General features: G+C 39.6%; 1 protein-coding gene across 1 annotated transcript in view; it reads right to left on the bottom strand.

The window, feature by feature from the left end:
* Positions 1 to 467: 467 nt before the first annotated feature.
* Positions 468 to 17,721, bottom strand: part of slc2a15a (solute carrier family 2 member 15a) — a 30,804-nt gene continuing 13,550 nt past the window's right edge. The window contains exons 5-12 of the mRNA XM_068718242.1: positions 16,396 to 16,541; positions 15,946 to 16,078; positions 15,281 to 15,468; positions 10,295 to 10,405; positions 8,819 to 8,920; positions 5,161 to 5,236; positions 1,842 to 1,969; positions 468 to 806 (exon numbers count right to left, since the gene is read on the bottom strand). Of these exons, the coding sequence (XP_068574343.1) occupies positions 552 to 806; positions 1,842 to 1,969; positions 5,161 to 5,236; positions 8,819 to 8,920; positions 10,295 to 10,405; positions 15,281 to 15,468; positions 15,946 to 16,078; positions 16,396 to 16,541 (1,139 nt within the window). The 3' untranslated portion in view covers positions 468 to 551. The remainder of the gene's footprint in view (positions 807 to 1,841; positions 1,970 to 5,160; positions 5,237 to 8,818; positions 8,921 to 10,294; positions 10,406 to 15,280; positions 15,469 to 15,945; positions 16,079 to 16,395; positions 16,542 to 17,721) is intronic.

The raw sequence follows: 17,721 nt of genomic DNA, 5'->3' as shown, positions 1-17,721 counted from the left end.
TATATGGGAACGTATTTTTCTAGGAGACAAGGTTGGACATTGATACATTGAAGTTGCACAAACAAAGCCAAACTGAAGTTGGAGCACCTGAAACGTTGCTAATAAACCCTTATTGAACAGGGAAAAACTACGCTTAGCTACAGTAAAAACAGCAAGTCAATGCTGGAAATAAGTTTGTAACCTGCGAGAGAATTTCCGTCAGAATGCCCAACCTGGAGGTATGTTTCCAACATGTCTGACTGCTTGTGTTTCTTGTCCTGTCAGACTTATTTCCAGTGATGCCACCTTGGTCACAGATCTCAGCCATTAACTACTAATGGACAGCCATGAAATTAAGACCCAATGGCTGAAACAGACTGAAACATTAAATTGATTGAAGTTGCAAATACCACAACTGCATGCTATTAATTGTTGTCATACAGCACACCCAACCAGAGCCCACTGAGTTCAGATGAGGTGGTGTTTAGTTCATGTCTACACATCAAAACAGTACAATGGTGAAGTAGAAGTTGTTAATTGTTTTATAGTCACAGTGAGAACCTTAAGCTCGATTAAGGTACAGACGAAGAGCTGTCGAACTCCAGTGAAACATGTTCCAACCCACCGTAGCCATTCATCTTCTTCAGTTTCAGCTGGTCCACATGGATCAGGCCCTGGGTCTCTAGGACTGCCTCCTTCTTGGAGAACATCTGGCTGATCTCCATGAATGTCTTGTTCTTTGTCTCTGGGATGACAATGTAGACGTAGACGGCCACGGACAGACAAATGCTGCCAAACACCAAGTAGCAGTAAGACCCCGCTGACATCTGATGGTTAGATGTGGCAGATGGATAGAGGATCGAGGATTGAGAGATAAGGACAGAAAAATTAGATGAAACAAGTGATTGATCTAAAAGGAAAATAGTTATTTTGGATAAAAGCAGAGAGAGAAAGCAAAGCTGAAGGAAAGGGTCAAGATCTCATGTTTTTCTCAGGTCATTAGAGGCAGGACAGGTATGATGCAGCACAAGGTTGGAAACAATAAGTTGTAATCATGACTGGGAAACATTTCTGAAAGCTCCATATATCTGGCTTGAAGATGCATATACAGAAGGGCCCGAAAATCAAGCACATACCACACATCACATCCACTGTACTTAGTTGTTCAAGGTAATTAAACTCCCAGTCAACAGATACAGTATAGTGTTATATTGTCTACCATCCTCTCCATAAGAAGTGAACGCCACGTGATCATATCGTAACTCGGGATACTGCCCGATCCATTATGGCATCCTGATCTACCAACCCAGTCTCACTCTTGACTCGTCAAATACCAACGCTTTGTCAGAGCCCTTCAGCATATGACACAGATGGACCAATGGTAGGTGGATGTCACAGCAATCTCTTTAACAATAAAGAAGGGAAGATGGGAAACACACTCTTAGAGAGATGCAGGCTTGCAAGAAGAAATTTAAAAGTGGGAAAACCACACAGTCAAAACTCTGATTTAATTCAACTTCATCGATCCTTTTTCTTGCATTTGAGCAAATGGAACAAATGCAGCTAATGGAACTTTTCAACATTTTGGAATGTCTCTCAGTTTCAGACTGTCTTCACTGTAAGCTATAATTTGATCTTCCAAGCTGCTGTGTGATCACTCAGAGAGAGCCACACAAGCATTACAGATGGGACACCCAGTTTCTAATTGGAGTTTTAAAAAATTGTTTTCAAAGATTGGAAGCATACCAAGATCACATTTACCAGTTCCGATCACATTACATTTGTGGTTGTTAAAAAGCCAGAGCATTGACATTTAGGAAAGACAAAAGCTCACGCAGGGCAGCACATTGTATAGCTTTCACCTGTAAAAAGGGGAAGACAAAGCCCACGGTGAAGTTAGACAGCCAGTTCAGTGATCCTCCTACGATGTAGGCTGCCGGCCGGTGGGACTGTTTAAATAGTTCTGCTGTGATCAGGAAGGGAACTCCCGCTGGAACAGCAACAAAGCCAAACAAATAAAAACATGAATACAAATCACACACTTCTGTTGAATGAGTTCACTGAAAGGTCCATGCTACCAATTTAGAATTGAAGAATTAGGTTGGACTGCTCATTGAAATAAACGTTTTTTTGGACCGAAAGTCCCTTGTTTCCCACAATGCAATGTGATTGTGTCTTTCATTACTCATAGACACACATTATGCAGAATTTGTTTTTATTTATTTCTATAAAATAAGTAAAACAAGTTTTAGAATTAAATGTGCTAATTTGGATAAATTCCCAGAACAGAAATTTGGCCATTCGATTGGGCCAGGTTCCGAATTATTGTTTTCCTTTTGTTGACGAATTAGAGTCAAAGTATTTTACAGAGGGAATTTCGTTGTTTGTTATTATCACAATAAATAAAATAAAATAATAAAAAAAAAACCTCTTTAGAATATAGATAGGAATGAAACTGGAAAGTTCGGTGTATGTAAATGCTATAGAAGAAGTGATTTCTGGTCTTAGAGTCTGAGAAATAACTCAAATTTAAAGAGACGGATTGTAAAATGACATTTTGAAGACACTACAGGTGAATAGGGTAAAAAATTTAACTAATAGATATAACCACGAAACTTTAACCCCAGTTGATTAGTAACATTAAGGTGATATTTTTTGTTTGATTTCTAAAATGTTATGTTTAAATATGCAAATAAGGCATTATCTAATGATAACTTTTGTTGAATTTAGTAGAAATCTACAGGCGCAAAAAAGGCTAAATCCCAAAATGGACCAGTGCATGAAAAAAACAATGGTCTGCCTGTAGTGTCTTGCCTTAAAGCAGCATTTTGTCTTCACAAATCAAGTAACTTGTTTTTCTTTTTTTTATTATACATAAAAAAGAAGTGCAGATGAATTTCCTATTAGAATATGTCACAAAACAGTTCTACTGAGAAGTGGCTGTGTATGGAAAATATAATTCATGTTCATTCATCATCTCTCGCACCAATAAGGCTCATGAAACGATAATTAGAGAAATGAACCAGCTAATAGGGCGAGGGCCAGTGTGTGGACAGGAGAGTCGTATATCAAAAAAATGCATATTACTAATATTTTATTATCATATTCTACCATTAAAACTGCATTATTTGTGTCTTTTACAGGAGGCCATAGAACATGGATTAGTCCGCATAAATAACTACTTAGGGGGAATAAATAGGCATATGTATCACTCAGTGTAGGACGCTGTGGAACAACAAGTAACACTTTTCATGAATGTTCTCATTACAGAATTGACAAAACGTATGTAAATATGAAGATTAATAGCTTGAGACACTCTCTGACTCTTACATTTCTTCAAATTAGAAACCTTTACAGAATTTTTAGGGTATGACCTCCAGAGGGAGCCATTTAATAACACAACGCAACCTGTACCTCGGCAGACCAACCATGTCAGCGGTGCCATTTGTCACCTAAAGTTCTGTTGTGTTAAAGAAATAAAATGATCCCTCCTCAGCTGCAATCAGATCTGAAATTACCTCTAGTGGTATCTCTCCATGCATATTGTGTGTCTCCACACCAGTAACATGTAGGATTTAATTGGAATGACTGACATCTAAAAATTTCAGAGAGAGTGCTAACTCTGGATCTTCTACAGGCCCACTTTACCGACAGTCTACATCAGAGCTAAAATGCTGAAGTCCATTAATTGATTACTCAATTGACAGGAAATTTAACTATTTTCATCATTGATTCATCATACAAGTCATTTTTTTAAGGAAAAACAAAAGCCCAAAAGTCAAAGGTTCCAGCTTTAGTAAATGGAGCATGGTGTTCAGTCAGAGCACTGAAGTGGTTGTAATGGCTAATTGGAATCAGCTGTTGGCAATATGTGAAACAGTGATTGGCTCATTCACAGCTGTGTGGCATCCAAGGTTGTAATACCTTTAACATTTTAATATATTTTTGACTTTTTAGTTTCATTTTAGTTTTAGTATGTTTAGTTTTTTTTAAGGGGGTGGGGCAGGTATAATGTTTAGTATGTCGCTATACATACGCATCCAATACATGGTTGGAGAACTGTGTAGGAATGGTGATAATGTTTAAATCTTTAGATTTGGGAATCAACTTGAGTACTCTGTAAAGACCACACTCGGAAGATTAGATCTGACTACTATAATATTTAAAGGATATCACATATATCTTATTTGGGATTTGTTCTAATCTCGCACACTCAAGAGCATACTTATGCACATTTGAGTGCTGATGTGTTTGTGCAAAATAATTGGTTATTGCATTTTCATCAATTCTAAAGTTCTACTATATTATGGCATTTAAGTGACAACAGTATTTCCATCGTTTATCATTTTTTATATATATACACAATTATTTTCATTATTTTACAAATCATTACCGTCTTTTTAAAATAATAATCACATCAACACATAACGAGTAATAGCATGCTATGAATGTTTTATTTTGTTTTTTATATCCACTTCTGATGCTGCTATAAATGCTCATTTGGCATTCATTCCCACTGAAGTATTTATTTTACAACGCTTTGCGTCCTGTGCTCCAGCCTCTTTAGACTTTTGTTTGGGGCGTTTCAAGTTTCTGTTTGTGCACACAGCCCTGCAGTCTCATGCCTTTTTTATGTGGATTGGCCAGGTGTTTTTACACACTAATTAGGATCAACTGGCACTCGCCTTCAATTTACAAAGACAACGGGACTCATCATGATAAGAACACAGGTGTTAAACAATTGACAAATCTGACGTAGACTTTTCGTGGAGCTTTTTCTCAAGAACAAATTTAAGAAAAAAATGTGTTTTTGTAGTGTGCCAAAATGGCAAACTGTGAACTGTTGGTCAAACAAAAATAATTACATTTGACTAGTTTGAACATTTTATGGATCAAATAATTGAGAATAATAAATGAAGGAAATATTTGCAGTCATGATACAGGGAGTAGAGAGTAGTCGACCAGTGTTCTGTGCTTTTTTTCTGTTGGTAAAGCTGGCATAATGTGACACCGTGTGATATAATGAATAACTTAATACAATTAGGTCAGGTCAGTTTAATGGTGTTATGTTTACACTATGGAAGAATATTAATAGTGCATAACCATACAAGAGGTTCCACTATCACATGTGTGTGCACAGCTTGAGTTTGGTCCTTTAGCATGCATTATAGAACAACTTGCCTGGGCCGATACAGAAGCCGGCGATGATGCCGACCACGCAGCCGACACTGACGTAGCGCATGAACGATAAGTGAGCCTGCGGGGGAAGAAGGAGCAGCAGGACATTTTAGTTATTTTCTCTGATGGGAAATTCGACTCCACCCTTTCCCCAACATCTCCTCCGCCCACTGCTGCAAGGCCCTGCTGCAAGGCCCTGCGATGTAATGCCGTTGTTCCATGTGCAGGAATAAGGTGTGTGCCGATGAGCGAAAGTGAAACCGACGCAGCTGTTCCTCCCCACACTCATTCCCCCTCTTAAACACCTGGGATGTGTTTGTCCTCTCCTGCTGCTCGTTTCCTCTCCTCCCTCACTTCCAATTGTTTCCTATCAACTTGGGGAAAGTGAAGGAAACAAGGACGATGACAGAAAAAAGAAAACAGAAAAGCTGGGGTCTTTCTGTGCCCTCATGTCTGCATGGGGCACTCTAAATTGCCTGGAAGCACTATGTTAAACAAACTTAAAGGACACAATGTGTTGCTGCAGTGAGAAGATGAAATAGATCCATTAAGGGTCAACATGCAGAGAGTTTTTATTATTTAGGCCAGGTGAAAGATAACATACAATGAAAGGATAGGAAAGAAATGTGGTATCCATATGCTGACTGAAAAATCTAAAAATTTCAGGAACAGGAGTCATGCACAATCCTGCAGCGGCTTAAAGGAATACCTCCCCCTTTAAAACTGATCATTTGTATATCTTTTAACTCATTGAGTGTTGAATTTCATGAAGAACCTTTTAACACTTCTGCATTAACAGGACACTTTCGAGTAACACACCTGCACAGGAGTGAGACTGTTTATGCAAATGTTTAAATAGTACGATTTTAGGGAAAAATGCATGTGCTTGGAAAGTGGTGAGCATTCCACTGGATAAACAAGACTTGGATTATGCTACATGATTTGTGCAAGAGTCTGAAACAGATGTTTTTGATATAGTTTCGTTGTTTACTGAATGTGGCCTCTTCTCTATTTTGTGATCCTCCCTTCACCACGGAGACGTATGAAGGCATATCAATGTCAAAATCAACGAGCACAAATGAGATCCACGCGTGCGTGTGTGTAGAGGTCCTGCCACAAATTTGCAGCCTGCAAGGAGAAAAGCATGCTTTGAGCGCGAGGAGCGTCCCCTAGTGCGCAACTTCTATGACTGCTCTTCTGCTCGCGAAACTTTCACAGGGGGAGCATCTCAAAGCTTATAGGCTATCGCGTCGCAGCGACACATGTTTTTGTCGGTCAGTTTAATTTTTTCGAGAATTTGTGTCATTTGCGTCGCGCCATCGCGAATACGTGTCACTCCAGTCTCATCGCGTCTGTCCATAGACTTTGCTAGCTAACGTTAGCTTTGTAACGTTAGCTAGCTCGAGCTCAAGTAGCCTTAGAAATGTTAGCGAGCTAACAGCATAGCATGTTAAGTTAACATAAATAAAGTTAATCACCAATTACAGTGTTAAGATGTAACGTTAGTAACCTAACTTGTATTTAATTGTGCTCTTATTGAACCGACTGTAGGACTGCAAACAGGATGATTATCCAAATGGAGGGAGAACCGAAAATCACTGAGGATGAACAGGTAAGGTAACGCTAACAGTAACGTTACATGTGAGTTATCCCAGGAGCAACATTAACACCAAATCAAACTAGTTTTATTGTTAAACGTTAGTCCATTGTCTTAGCTTCATTTCTTCACCTAACGTAATCAGCTCATCACATAGACAAGTCTGTTAATTTAACCAGATACACCCGTAGGTCCCCCATACCCCCTAATACAACAATACCATACACTGTATGGTATTGTTGTATTAGCTTTTTGCAAAGACTTGCACTGATATGTTAACACATGTGTGATAGGCACATGCAAACCCACAGTTGCACACCCAAAGCTTATTTTAAGTGTGTTTGTCCTGGATGTCATAGAACTTTCCAGAAGATCAGAACATTGTGTTTCTAATTTTTCATTTTGTTTGTTTTACAGTCACTCGTCATCAGAGATCGAGGATACCAGCCAGATGCTGTAGTCAAGTCCTCTTTCAAGGTGTTCTCTCTCTTTGTTTTCATTCATGTGCGAGTTCATGCACTTCAAATTAACTATAAATGTGTATAAGACTTGTTAACAAGCTAGACTGTGATGCAGTTCTATTACACTGTTCTTAATACTATTTTAATTCAGTGTTTCACTCATAATGCTATTTTAATTCAGTGTTACACTGTTGATGCTAGTGAGTTCAGTTAAGCTGTTCATTGACGATTTTATTAGTTTTCTTCTAAATATGCAGTACATTGTGAGTTTTGTGATGTAACACAAATGTCCCTTTATTATTTCAGAACATGTAATAAACTGCAACAATTATGTATTGAATGTCTATTGTGATTCTTTTATTTTTTGGGAATTAAATGCAAAAGTATTGGGTTGTATTACCCTTTGTAAATATATATAATAATTTAGAGTGTAGGTTCTCAATCCGCCACTGAACACTACTCCACTACATGTCAGAGGTAAATAATGTACTTTTCACTCCACTACATCTCAGAGGTAACAGGTTTTGTTAACTTTTCAGACTGCGATGTTATTAGCGTTTTGAAACACAATTATTCAATTATATATATTGCTGCATTAACGTGTATGCTGCATGATTTTAATTCCTTTACATACTGTTCGTTAGTTTAATCTACAGCAATGCATCATATTCTAGAAGATCATATTAAGTTTTATAGTGTCTGTACAGTACATTATTTACCTCTGTGGAGTGGAGTAAAAACTACTATATTTACCTCTGAGATGTAGTGGAGTAGTGTGCAGTGGCGGATTGAAAACCACCTCTATACCGACACCTAGCGTCTGAGTGATATCTGGCCAATCCAAAGACGAGGATTGTAACCAATTACATTTAGTGCTACAATGACGACTGGGTTCGCCCACTTACTTTCAAAAAGAAAAACCTTTGCAAGTGAAAGTTTGACGAGCAGAAGAGCAATCATAGAAGTCTATGGGATGCCCCTCACGCTCAAAGCATGGTTTTCTCCTCGCAGGCTGCAATTTTGCTCACACAAGTAAAATATGTGCTCAGCTGTTTGATTTGAATGCGCGGGACCTCAACACACGCGCATGCATGGATCTTGTTTGTCCTCGCGGATTTTGACATTGATTTCCTTCATAGAGACGTGCCAGAAAAATCTTCAAGAATTCAAGCTCGGAGTGAGAATCATTATATAAAAATGGTCCTTTTGGCAGAGATGTATTCCTTTAAACATATACCAAGCATGATGTAAGATATATTGCATGGAGAAGGAGAAGAGACAACAGATGGAGATTTTATATTTTCTGCTTTGATTTCTCTTAACAGGAGAATCAATTTGAAGTTTTTTTGTGCACCCGTGGACCTCAGGTCGACTGTGATTGCAATTGCCGGAAGTACCCATCTGTCATTTTCATCAGATTTAGAATTTCACACAGGGAGAAAAACTACACTCCCACTGTGCCTGACTGACTGCTCAAAGTGCACATTAGCAGCTGCTGAGAGGGGGGTTTGCTTGCTGTCTCTTTGGCCTTGCACCCACACATCTCCCTGTAGTAGAAAGGTTTGGGTCTTTTAGGGACACAAACACACACACACACACACACCTGTAAAATGAGGGCCACTGTGATTCCAGCACTGCAGATGCCCATCATGGTAAAGCCCCCGATCATGAGTGGCCTCCTGCCCAGCCTTTCTATGGAGAAACACTGCAGGAGAAGACATTGTGAATACACTCTATAGATGCAAAAACTTTCAGTAAAACTCAGTGTGCTTTAATGTATCTGAAGGAACAACACACAGTTTGTGAAACAGTCACAAAATGCAATATATTGGTTTTGTGTACAGGCCTCGGAACAACATTACGTGTAAAACAAAAATTAGGGTTAGGCAACAAAACCAACAGTTTAGTTTATATGCAACAAACCCAGTAATTAGGTTTAGGAAAACTGTTACAAACAAAAGCCACAACCATAAAACCAAAGTTGAAAGTCCTGTTTGTTGGACCAGCCCACCAAAAGCCGTCTTTTTCTATATTATAAAGTACGTAACTTGCTCTGACTGTTGCTTATTCACGTGAATTCATACTTGACTTTCTATTGGCGTGTAAGAATGAGATGTAAAGATGGATATCGACCTCATGTCTGTTTTTAAGCACTGAGCTTGAGTCAGCATGTGGTTAGCCTAGCTTAGCATAAAGACAGGACGTTAGATTAACAGACAGAAGATAAAAAACACTGTTTGCATTTTCAGACTTACGTGCTGCCAGATAAATGGCCAACCGTGACACATTTACTGCCAGCTATTGTATATGGCTATCTTGACATTTTAATATAATGTTTATGCTGGCATTTCCACCGTGCACGACCGAAAATGTAACCATTTTGAGTACTTTAAGAAGGAAACATTAAGCCTCAGTTCTCTATAAAATAAGAGTGAGACAGAACATGATAAACGTATATATATGCGCTAAAAACAACTATAATATTAGAAGTATCTTAATTGTGTTTTGAAAACTGGGACAATTTGGTCCCTTTGAGCTTTTCCTTGTTCTTCGGTCAATTTTGTCTCTTTTCTCTTCACTGATCCTGCCCCAGTATGAGCCATAAACACAAAATTAATAATTCTCTAAAGCAAAATTTGCTCCTGCTTCCTAACTGGCTAAGGTAGCCCTCAACTCAAAACTTTGTATTTAAAAATGTAAATGCAGACTTTGGCGGTCTGCACGCTGAAAAGCTTTTTGCCTGATCTTGCCGGAAATCTGACTTGATGACAGGCATTAAGAAGAAATCGTCAATATTCTGGTTATTGGTCTTGTTTGCTTATGTAGGTCTTATAAAAGCATCAGTATTAGGTTGTTAGCCACATGTTAATCAATGAACTTTAGATGTGTTAGGTGTATTTTTTAACTTTGGACTGAGGCAGTCTAGCTGTTTCCACCTGCTTCTGGTCTTTATGCTAAGCTAGGCTAACCACATACTGACTCCAGCACTGCAACACACAGTCATGAGATTGATATCCATTTTCTTTTCTTATCTCAAATCAATAAATCATAATTAAAAAATATTATTTTGTAAGATTACCCCAATGAGTCCAGCGATGATCTCTATAATTCCTGTTCCTGCTGTGGTGTACGGGATCTCTGGTGCTGGGATACCCGCATTCTCAAAGATGTCATTGGTATAGAACCAGATCTGTGGTCGAAAAATAAGCAATTTAAGATAAGTGAGGTAACATCCATTTGATGCTGTAATCAGAATTTAAAAAAAGCCTAAAGATAATTTTCCCGTGTGACCACATGTCAGTTGGTTAAAAAATGTAGAGTTAAATATAGACTAAAAAATGAAAGGGACTTGTGTGATTTTTAGAGAGGTTTATATGGGTGTGACCCGCACCAAATATCTAGAATCTTTCTCTGTCAGTCGGATTAAACCAGATTAGACATTAGCAGGTGAAGTTGAATAAATAAAATGTCAGCTTTCAGCTGACAAACAAACATTTTTCAAGCGGCCTCCCAATGTTCAAAGTGGTAGACATTGCTGCCACACCTCGTCTTTTTTGACACTTCTGACAGAAGCGCCAACGTCAGACGTGCTCAAATCCTAAACAAAGCAGCTTTAATCTTTGCCCACTAGCCAAGGAAGTTCCATTTAATGAAAACTTAAATTTCTTAATTTTCTAAACTTTTCTGTTTTACCAGCATAGGTTTGTGTGACAGGGCACATGGCACATTTAATATAAATAATCAGCACGTTCTCACTCTCAACTCGCCAAATACGGCAGTTTGGTCAGCGGCCCTGAGCTTCAATCTATGACGGTCTACCCCTCCAGCATCGGTTTTGCGGGTGTCAAATTCCACTAATAACAAAACTACTTGGTAAGGTTTAGAAAAAGCTCGGTGTTTGGCTTAAAATTAGTGTGTAAAATAACGTAACATCATCTGACGGTAATTATATGTCAATGCTGTGTTTGCAGCTTGTTCTACTGCTGCTATGTGGCCAAAATAAAATAATGAAGGAGAAATACCGCTTTAAACATGGAATTTCAGTGTGATGAATACACAAACTTATTTGAAGCAAAATAATTACTAAATAATGACTTATTTGAACCCTTTTCCGAAACCTAACCAAGTAGTTTTGTTGCCTAAGTAAACTGTAAAAATAAGTAAACCTACGTTGAAGTTTATTTTGAAAAGATGCTATGCATGTAACAAGCGGAAACGGGCTCCCGGTCCCTGATGCGTAATTCTCAATCCCACTATAGTCTTCTTGGCAAGAACCATTTAGGCGGAGACGTTTTGTTAAGGTTGGGCGTAGACCTCACATAGTTAGGGTCAGGACAGGGCCATTGGCATAGGACCTGAACAAATCAGGTTACCAGTATGCAAGTCCAGCAAGCATGGACGCATGGCCAATCCTAGCGCTAGCGCTTGAGTGCTGCACAGGGCGGGTCTTGCCAAGAAGAGCAGTGGGATTCATAATAAAGCGTCCCTGACAGGTCCAAAGCTGACGCTAGAGCGTCAGAGTTTGAAGCATAGGGCCATTGTGGATCCATGATCCATACGGTTGCGCGCCAAACTTAATTATACAATTTAACGTTAACCATCACAGTGTGAAATACAGTTTTAATGACGATATTTATCCTCCAATATTTAGTAAAATATGCGATCAGGACATCGCAATTTATGCTTTTCTAATCACCGATCTCTGACAATGTTTCATTGTAAACAACCAATCCGTGTTTGAATTGACAGAATAAAAGCTAGTAACTATGGCATCACCGCTAACGAATAAAGGTTCCGTAAGGTTAAATAAGGCTCTGTTCAGTGAATTATAACGTTACCATGATGTGTTCACTTGTAATCTCGTAAAATGTAGTGTTGGTGAGAAACTTGAATATATACAGCTGTTAGAAGGACATTCTTTTATGAAAAAAAAAGATGATAAATTACAATAACAAAGTTAAAAGGTAACATTTAGGATTTATGAGGATTTCCACTGACTTCAGAGCAGTTGAAATGATTTTTGGGACGGAGGCAAAATAAAACAGTCTGGAGCCTTGTAGACCAGCTGCTTAAATCAAACAACAAAGGGATCTGTATCTGCCAATTTGGATCATCAATGAACGGCGGTTTTCCCGATTTGTAACTCTGATCCATGATACGATCCAAACTATGAGTTTTATGATCTGGTGCACCACTACCACTGACCAAGCAGTGGTATCGGGCGAGTTGGATTTGAGTGAACAGTTTCCCAAAGCAGCCCAATAGTTACAAGTCATCTGTAAGCAGTTTGGCTGAGAAGCAAAGGTAAAAATATGTTTCTCCCCATAATGTGACATATGCTTTGAGAAGAAAAAAATACGATGGTGTTAATATCCAAACGAAGAGGCAGAAATTTAGGACCTTCTGCACAGGTGGTGCGGCGTTGCCACAGAGAGACGGCAGACATTTGCTCACATTCAATTCAACTTAATTTGAGGCTTTAGGGGGGAGGAGGACAGGACGGGAGGGGTATAAACTGGAGACGGCAGACGACGATGGTTAGAGGACCAGGTAGGTAAGTACACTAAAACACACGGCTGGCATTAACAGCTAAACACACACACACACATATCCTGTGGTGTGCCAGGAACTGTGCCAAGGCTTGCCAACTGTCACATGCACTTAAGACTGAAGATCACCTCGAGCATCTGCCAGTCACCATTGTCATCATCATAGTCACAATCATTGTTTGTCAACATCACCTTCGTCATCGTCACCACTGTTACCATTATTATTATCCTCACTGTAGTCTCTATAATTTTCAACATCGTAAATGATTTGCGATTATGTTTGTCAGCATCATCATCAAACATAACCAAGACGAAAAGATTGTGATATATTTCTTTAGGTTTAGAAAAAGATCATGAGTTACTTGGTTAGTTTTATGCAACAAAACTACTTAGTTGGGTTTAAGAAAAGATTGTTGTTTGGGTTAAAATAACTACGGTGCCATTACGGAATTACACAAGTTACGTGACAAATAAATGAACAGTGACTTCTTGCTTCATACAAGGAACAAACAGCGGTCTCTGGGGAGAAAGGAGGCTTTTTGTTGGACCCATCCACAAAACCTTCCACTCACCCAGTGTGGGCTTTTGCTATCTGCTTCATGATGTGCATTATTTTAGTAGGTATAGCTGCAAACACTAGATGATAATTGGTGTGATGATGATGTCTTCATCACCGTGATCACCATCTCTGTTATAACTGTCATCCTCATGGTCAACGTTTTTTTTTCACTTTTTTATTTTTACCGTTGTATAAGAGTATCATCAGTATTCTGGTCTTCCTGACCATCATCACCAGTATCAACAATAATATCACCATGATCATCACAATCATCATCATCATCATCACTATGGTCACCACTATTCTAATTATTATCATCATCATTGTTGGTAAGATAGTAGGCTATCATCTTGGCTGTCATTATTACCATCATCATCTCCATCAATACTGTCATCCTCGTTACTATGGTCACCAAAGTCACCTTTACTCGCATCACTGTCATCCTCATTGGTTATATTGATTGATTAATTTTCTTCTCATTCTAGTATTGTTGTTTCCATCACCAACACCAACATAATCATCCTCATCCTCAGCGCTGTTGTCAGTATGTGCGTGCTTCAGCACTGCTCCACTTTGTTTCAGCAGAGCTAATTAGCAGCTAAAAATACAGCCTGGAGAAGGGCGTGCTAATGAGTTCAGCTCCAGTGCTTACAGTGTGCACTTTCTGGCCCGGGCGCCCTGGTAATCATTTGAATAATTAATGAATCTCCGGGGCATAATTCAGAGGGGGAATTTGGCTAATCGTACGGGCAGAAAAAATGTTGACACAAGCTTTTGGCTTCATTCACGAGACCACACGAGGCTTATAAAACAATGAGGGATCATTTAGGCCTACTTTCATCTCAGTGTCTTGTCTAATAAGCTAGATCAATCAGATGAGGGAGCGGTGGAAACATGGGGGAGTGGTCTGGGCGGACAAAGGAAGGGAAAGAGCAAACTGAACCATTGGGAAGTGAGGGAGATAAAGTGGAAAGTCAAAAAGAGCCAGAACTGACTAAAAACATCTGATGCTGTTTCGTCAGGAGTTTGTGCTGCTCATCACTGTAGCCTAAAGACTCCATTTAACAGACACCATTTCGCAACTAACAGTTGATGGTAAACGAGCTCAAAGAGGGGATATAGAAACAGAACATGTTTGTTGATACTGTTTTGCAGCAAACACCTGTTACACGCCTCCGGACAGTAACAGTAATTTATATGATCAGAGTATTTTGGGCCCCATTTTTTAGACAATTTCCAAGGTATTTACAAGGTTACAATGTATGTATATGTAACATTAATAGTTGTGTTGGCAGAGCTGTGGTCAGTGTGGACTAAGTCACATGAATTAAGGCCTTTGCACACAAAGTACATATTTTTTCGTGATCCAAAAAAAAGGTTACGCACAGAAACCTTGCGCACTGAGTCCCATACATTTTATTATTGTATTTGTTGCAAAAATTCGCAATACGAGACATAACTGGATTAATTTTGGGGGTGCAATGGTAGCGCTGGTCCCAAGCGGGTCTAATGAATGAATGACGTGTGGTCAAACAACTCTAAAGGCCTCTGACAGATGCGAAAAAACACAGAAAGTCTAAACTTTAATGGCGGATAAAAGGTTGCGTTGTCATTGTGTAAACGTGATTGACACAACGTGAGGTTGTATTTATTTTTAGACCTGGAACAATTTTGTATGAAATATACAGACTTGGTCATACATTTCTTTTGACTTTATGATTTTAAACTTGGCGTGACAAAGTCAAAAAAGACTTCACCAACGACTGGAATGCTTGAAATGACTATTCTAAAAAGTATTTGCTCCATGGACAAGCACCTTAAACTGTGGTTAAAATTTGGACTTAGTAAAGATAGTAGGCTATTAAGTAATATCAAAAATACATTGTGGCAGACAGCAGAGCAAGCCAATGCCTTCTTCTTCTGTGTATACATTACTCAGTTTTCAAAGAGTCCTTACAGCATCGATGCCGGACAGCTGCATGCCGATGTTGATGACAATCACACTAAGCACCTGCCAGCGGACTGTGTCATCCAGTAACAGTTTCCACACCGACAGCGTCTCCACTGACGACAGGGAGCGCTGCTCCTCCTGCATCTCCTCGATCTCGGCCTGAATGTTGCACTTGGCTCTGTACCACTTAAGGGCTGAGAGACAGGGGACAGGAAGCAGCATGGTCACGTTACATTATGGACAGAAACAAGAACACATACGAAACACAAGTCATTGCAGCTTTGATTATTATTATCTCCGCCTGCAGAATCATGCTATCACACATTTGTTTGTGTCTGTGTGTGTGTGAGTGAGTGTGCACTTCTGTCCGTCCACGGCTAATCTTCCATTCTGCTGCAGCAAACTGCATAATAGCATAAAATCTGCATCCTCAAGGACCTCTCTGGGTTGCAGTGACTCAAACTTTCTCAAAACACACATTACCTGTTATAAACTGCCATTGACTGCCTGCTGACTCCTCACTCACTACTTTTAACCGCCCCCCCATACAGTGGGGGATATCAGTTTGTTCACTTTTATTGTTTTTTCTGTGAAATTGTTGGCAAAATGCAGCGTTCTCTTCTTTCTATAACGCACCACTTCTTGATGTGCAGTGGTGCCACAACACTGACCTGTGATGGTGGCATGGACGTTGTGCTTCTCCATCAGCAGGTACCTGGGGCTTTCCGGGAACCATGGTAACAGCATCAACTGGATGAAGGTGGGCACCACCACCACTGAAAGAAAGAGGGGCCAGTGTTCCTCCTGTAAAAGTTATACAACGCAGTCATACTTACACACATGCTGAAACGCTCATCATCAGGTCTCAGCAGTAAAAGGGCAACACTGATAATGTTAGGACAACGTCTGCCAGTCAGTGATACAAAAGTGATATGATGGATATAGTGTTTTTTTTATTTTTATGTATTTATTTTATAGGTAAACACCCCATCGGTTGTTTACGAGAAACACTTGATACATTTCTAATGAATGGTGGCCATTTCAGGACATCTCAAGTCAAATTGAATCCGTCCAAGATGTGCTTTGTCAGGCACAATAATGTTGCAAAGCTGTTTGACTACCTTTCCCAAAAGCTCATGTAGGCCCAGGATTTGGGCAGCGAAGACTCCGGTTCCAATAAAGATACTCGGCACAAGACCCAGGAAGCCTCGCAGGTTCTTGGGCGCTATTTCACCCAGGTACATTGGGACAACACTTAGAGAGATGCCTGCAGTGAAATATATAGCAAAGAAGAAGATCTATGTAACAATGCACTGATTAATAATACATGTTCTAAGACTTCATAGTATGATTGTAGCAGTGGTGGGCCGTCAGGGCCAGCAAAGCCTTCTCTGCTGGCCTAAACAGAATCAAAAAGTTATAGCTATTTTATAATTTAATAATTTTTCATAAATACGCTACAAGTATTATAATTTTTTTCCCATTAGCTTATTTTCTCATTGCACAGCTAATGTCCTCCTCTGTTGCTCTGCATCCAGTGCAGCTTGTTTTAAGTAGAGCTTTTATCCGATCAGATTTCACCCCTATGTCTCTAGGTAAGAAGAGAGGCCCAAGGCCTGCTGGACAGCCTTTGCAGATTGAAGTATATGGGGACGATATTGTTGATTGTCATCGTGTTCAACCAATCAGATCTTTAGTTTGACTTATTGGGCGTATTCTTTGACATATCAGAACATTCTAGGTAGCCTACAAGTACGTCAGCATTAACGTGCAGCTCAGCATTAAAGTGCGCCGTGATTGGTCAGTGGGCTAGAGTCACTGTAGTGAAGCAGAAAGCTAGCTAGCAGAAGTTAGTATTAGTAGTAAGAGTTCAAGTTGAAAGACATGTAAGAAGTTATGATATTTTTAGCGTTTTGCTTGATGTTATTTTTTTTTACCTAGTTTTGTTTTTTTAACACTCAATGCCTGAAGGAGGAGGAGAGACGGATTTGGTGGCGGAGTTACTGGCAACGCCTTTGTGGAGAAGGACATTTCAGGAAAAGCTGCACATTGTATCAAAGGGTCGGCCAACCCCACAGCTAGCAGCCCTGACCCAGCCAGGAAAAGGATTTGTATGAACGGTATTTCTGGCTGACAGCGTCGGAAAAGAGTTGCACATTTTATGGCTAAGAATGCGTTTTATTTGCAACTGAGCGTCTTGGTGTTTGGAGCTACGCTACGCTAACCTGAGGTGGCTAAGCAAGGCAACAAAACGACACCATAGGACACTTACAAGCTACGGTGCTTTTGAAAACTTTTGCTGAGACCCGAGTGGATGTACAACTCAACAAACACATTCGCAGGAGGATCTCTGGCTGGAACTGAATCGCACTGATGGACTGTACAACCGCATCATTAAACTCTTCATTAACAAAAAAAGGAGGATGTACTTTGTCTTTAAGTGAACA

This window comes from Cebidichthys violaceus, unplaced genomic scaffold, assembly GCF_023349555.1.
Source record: "Cebidichthys violaceus isolate CVI_PGR_0920_01 unplaced genomic scaffold, fCebVio1.0.p SCAF_10, whole genome shotgun sequence".
Classification (NCBI taxonomy): domain Eukaryota; kingdom Metazoa; phylum Chordata; class Actinopteri; order Perciformes; family Stichaeidae; genus Cebidichthys; species Cebidichthys violaceus.
The sequence above is the reverse complement of the archived record's forward strand: the minus strand, read 5'-3'. Positions and strand labels throughout refer to the sequence as shown.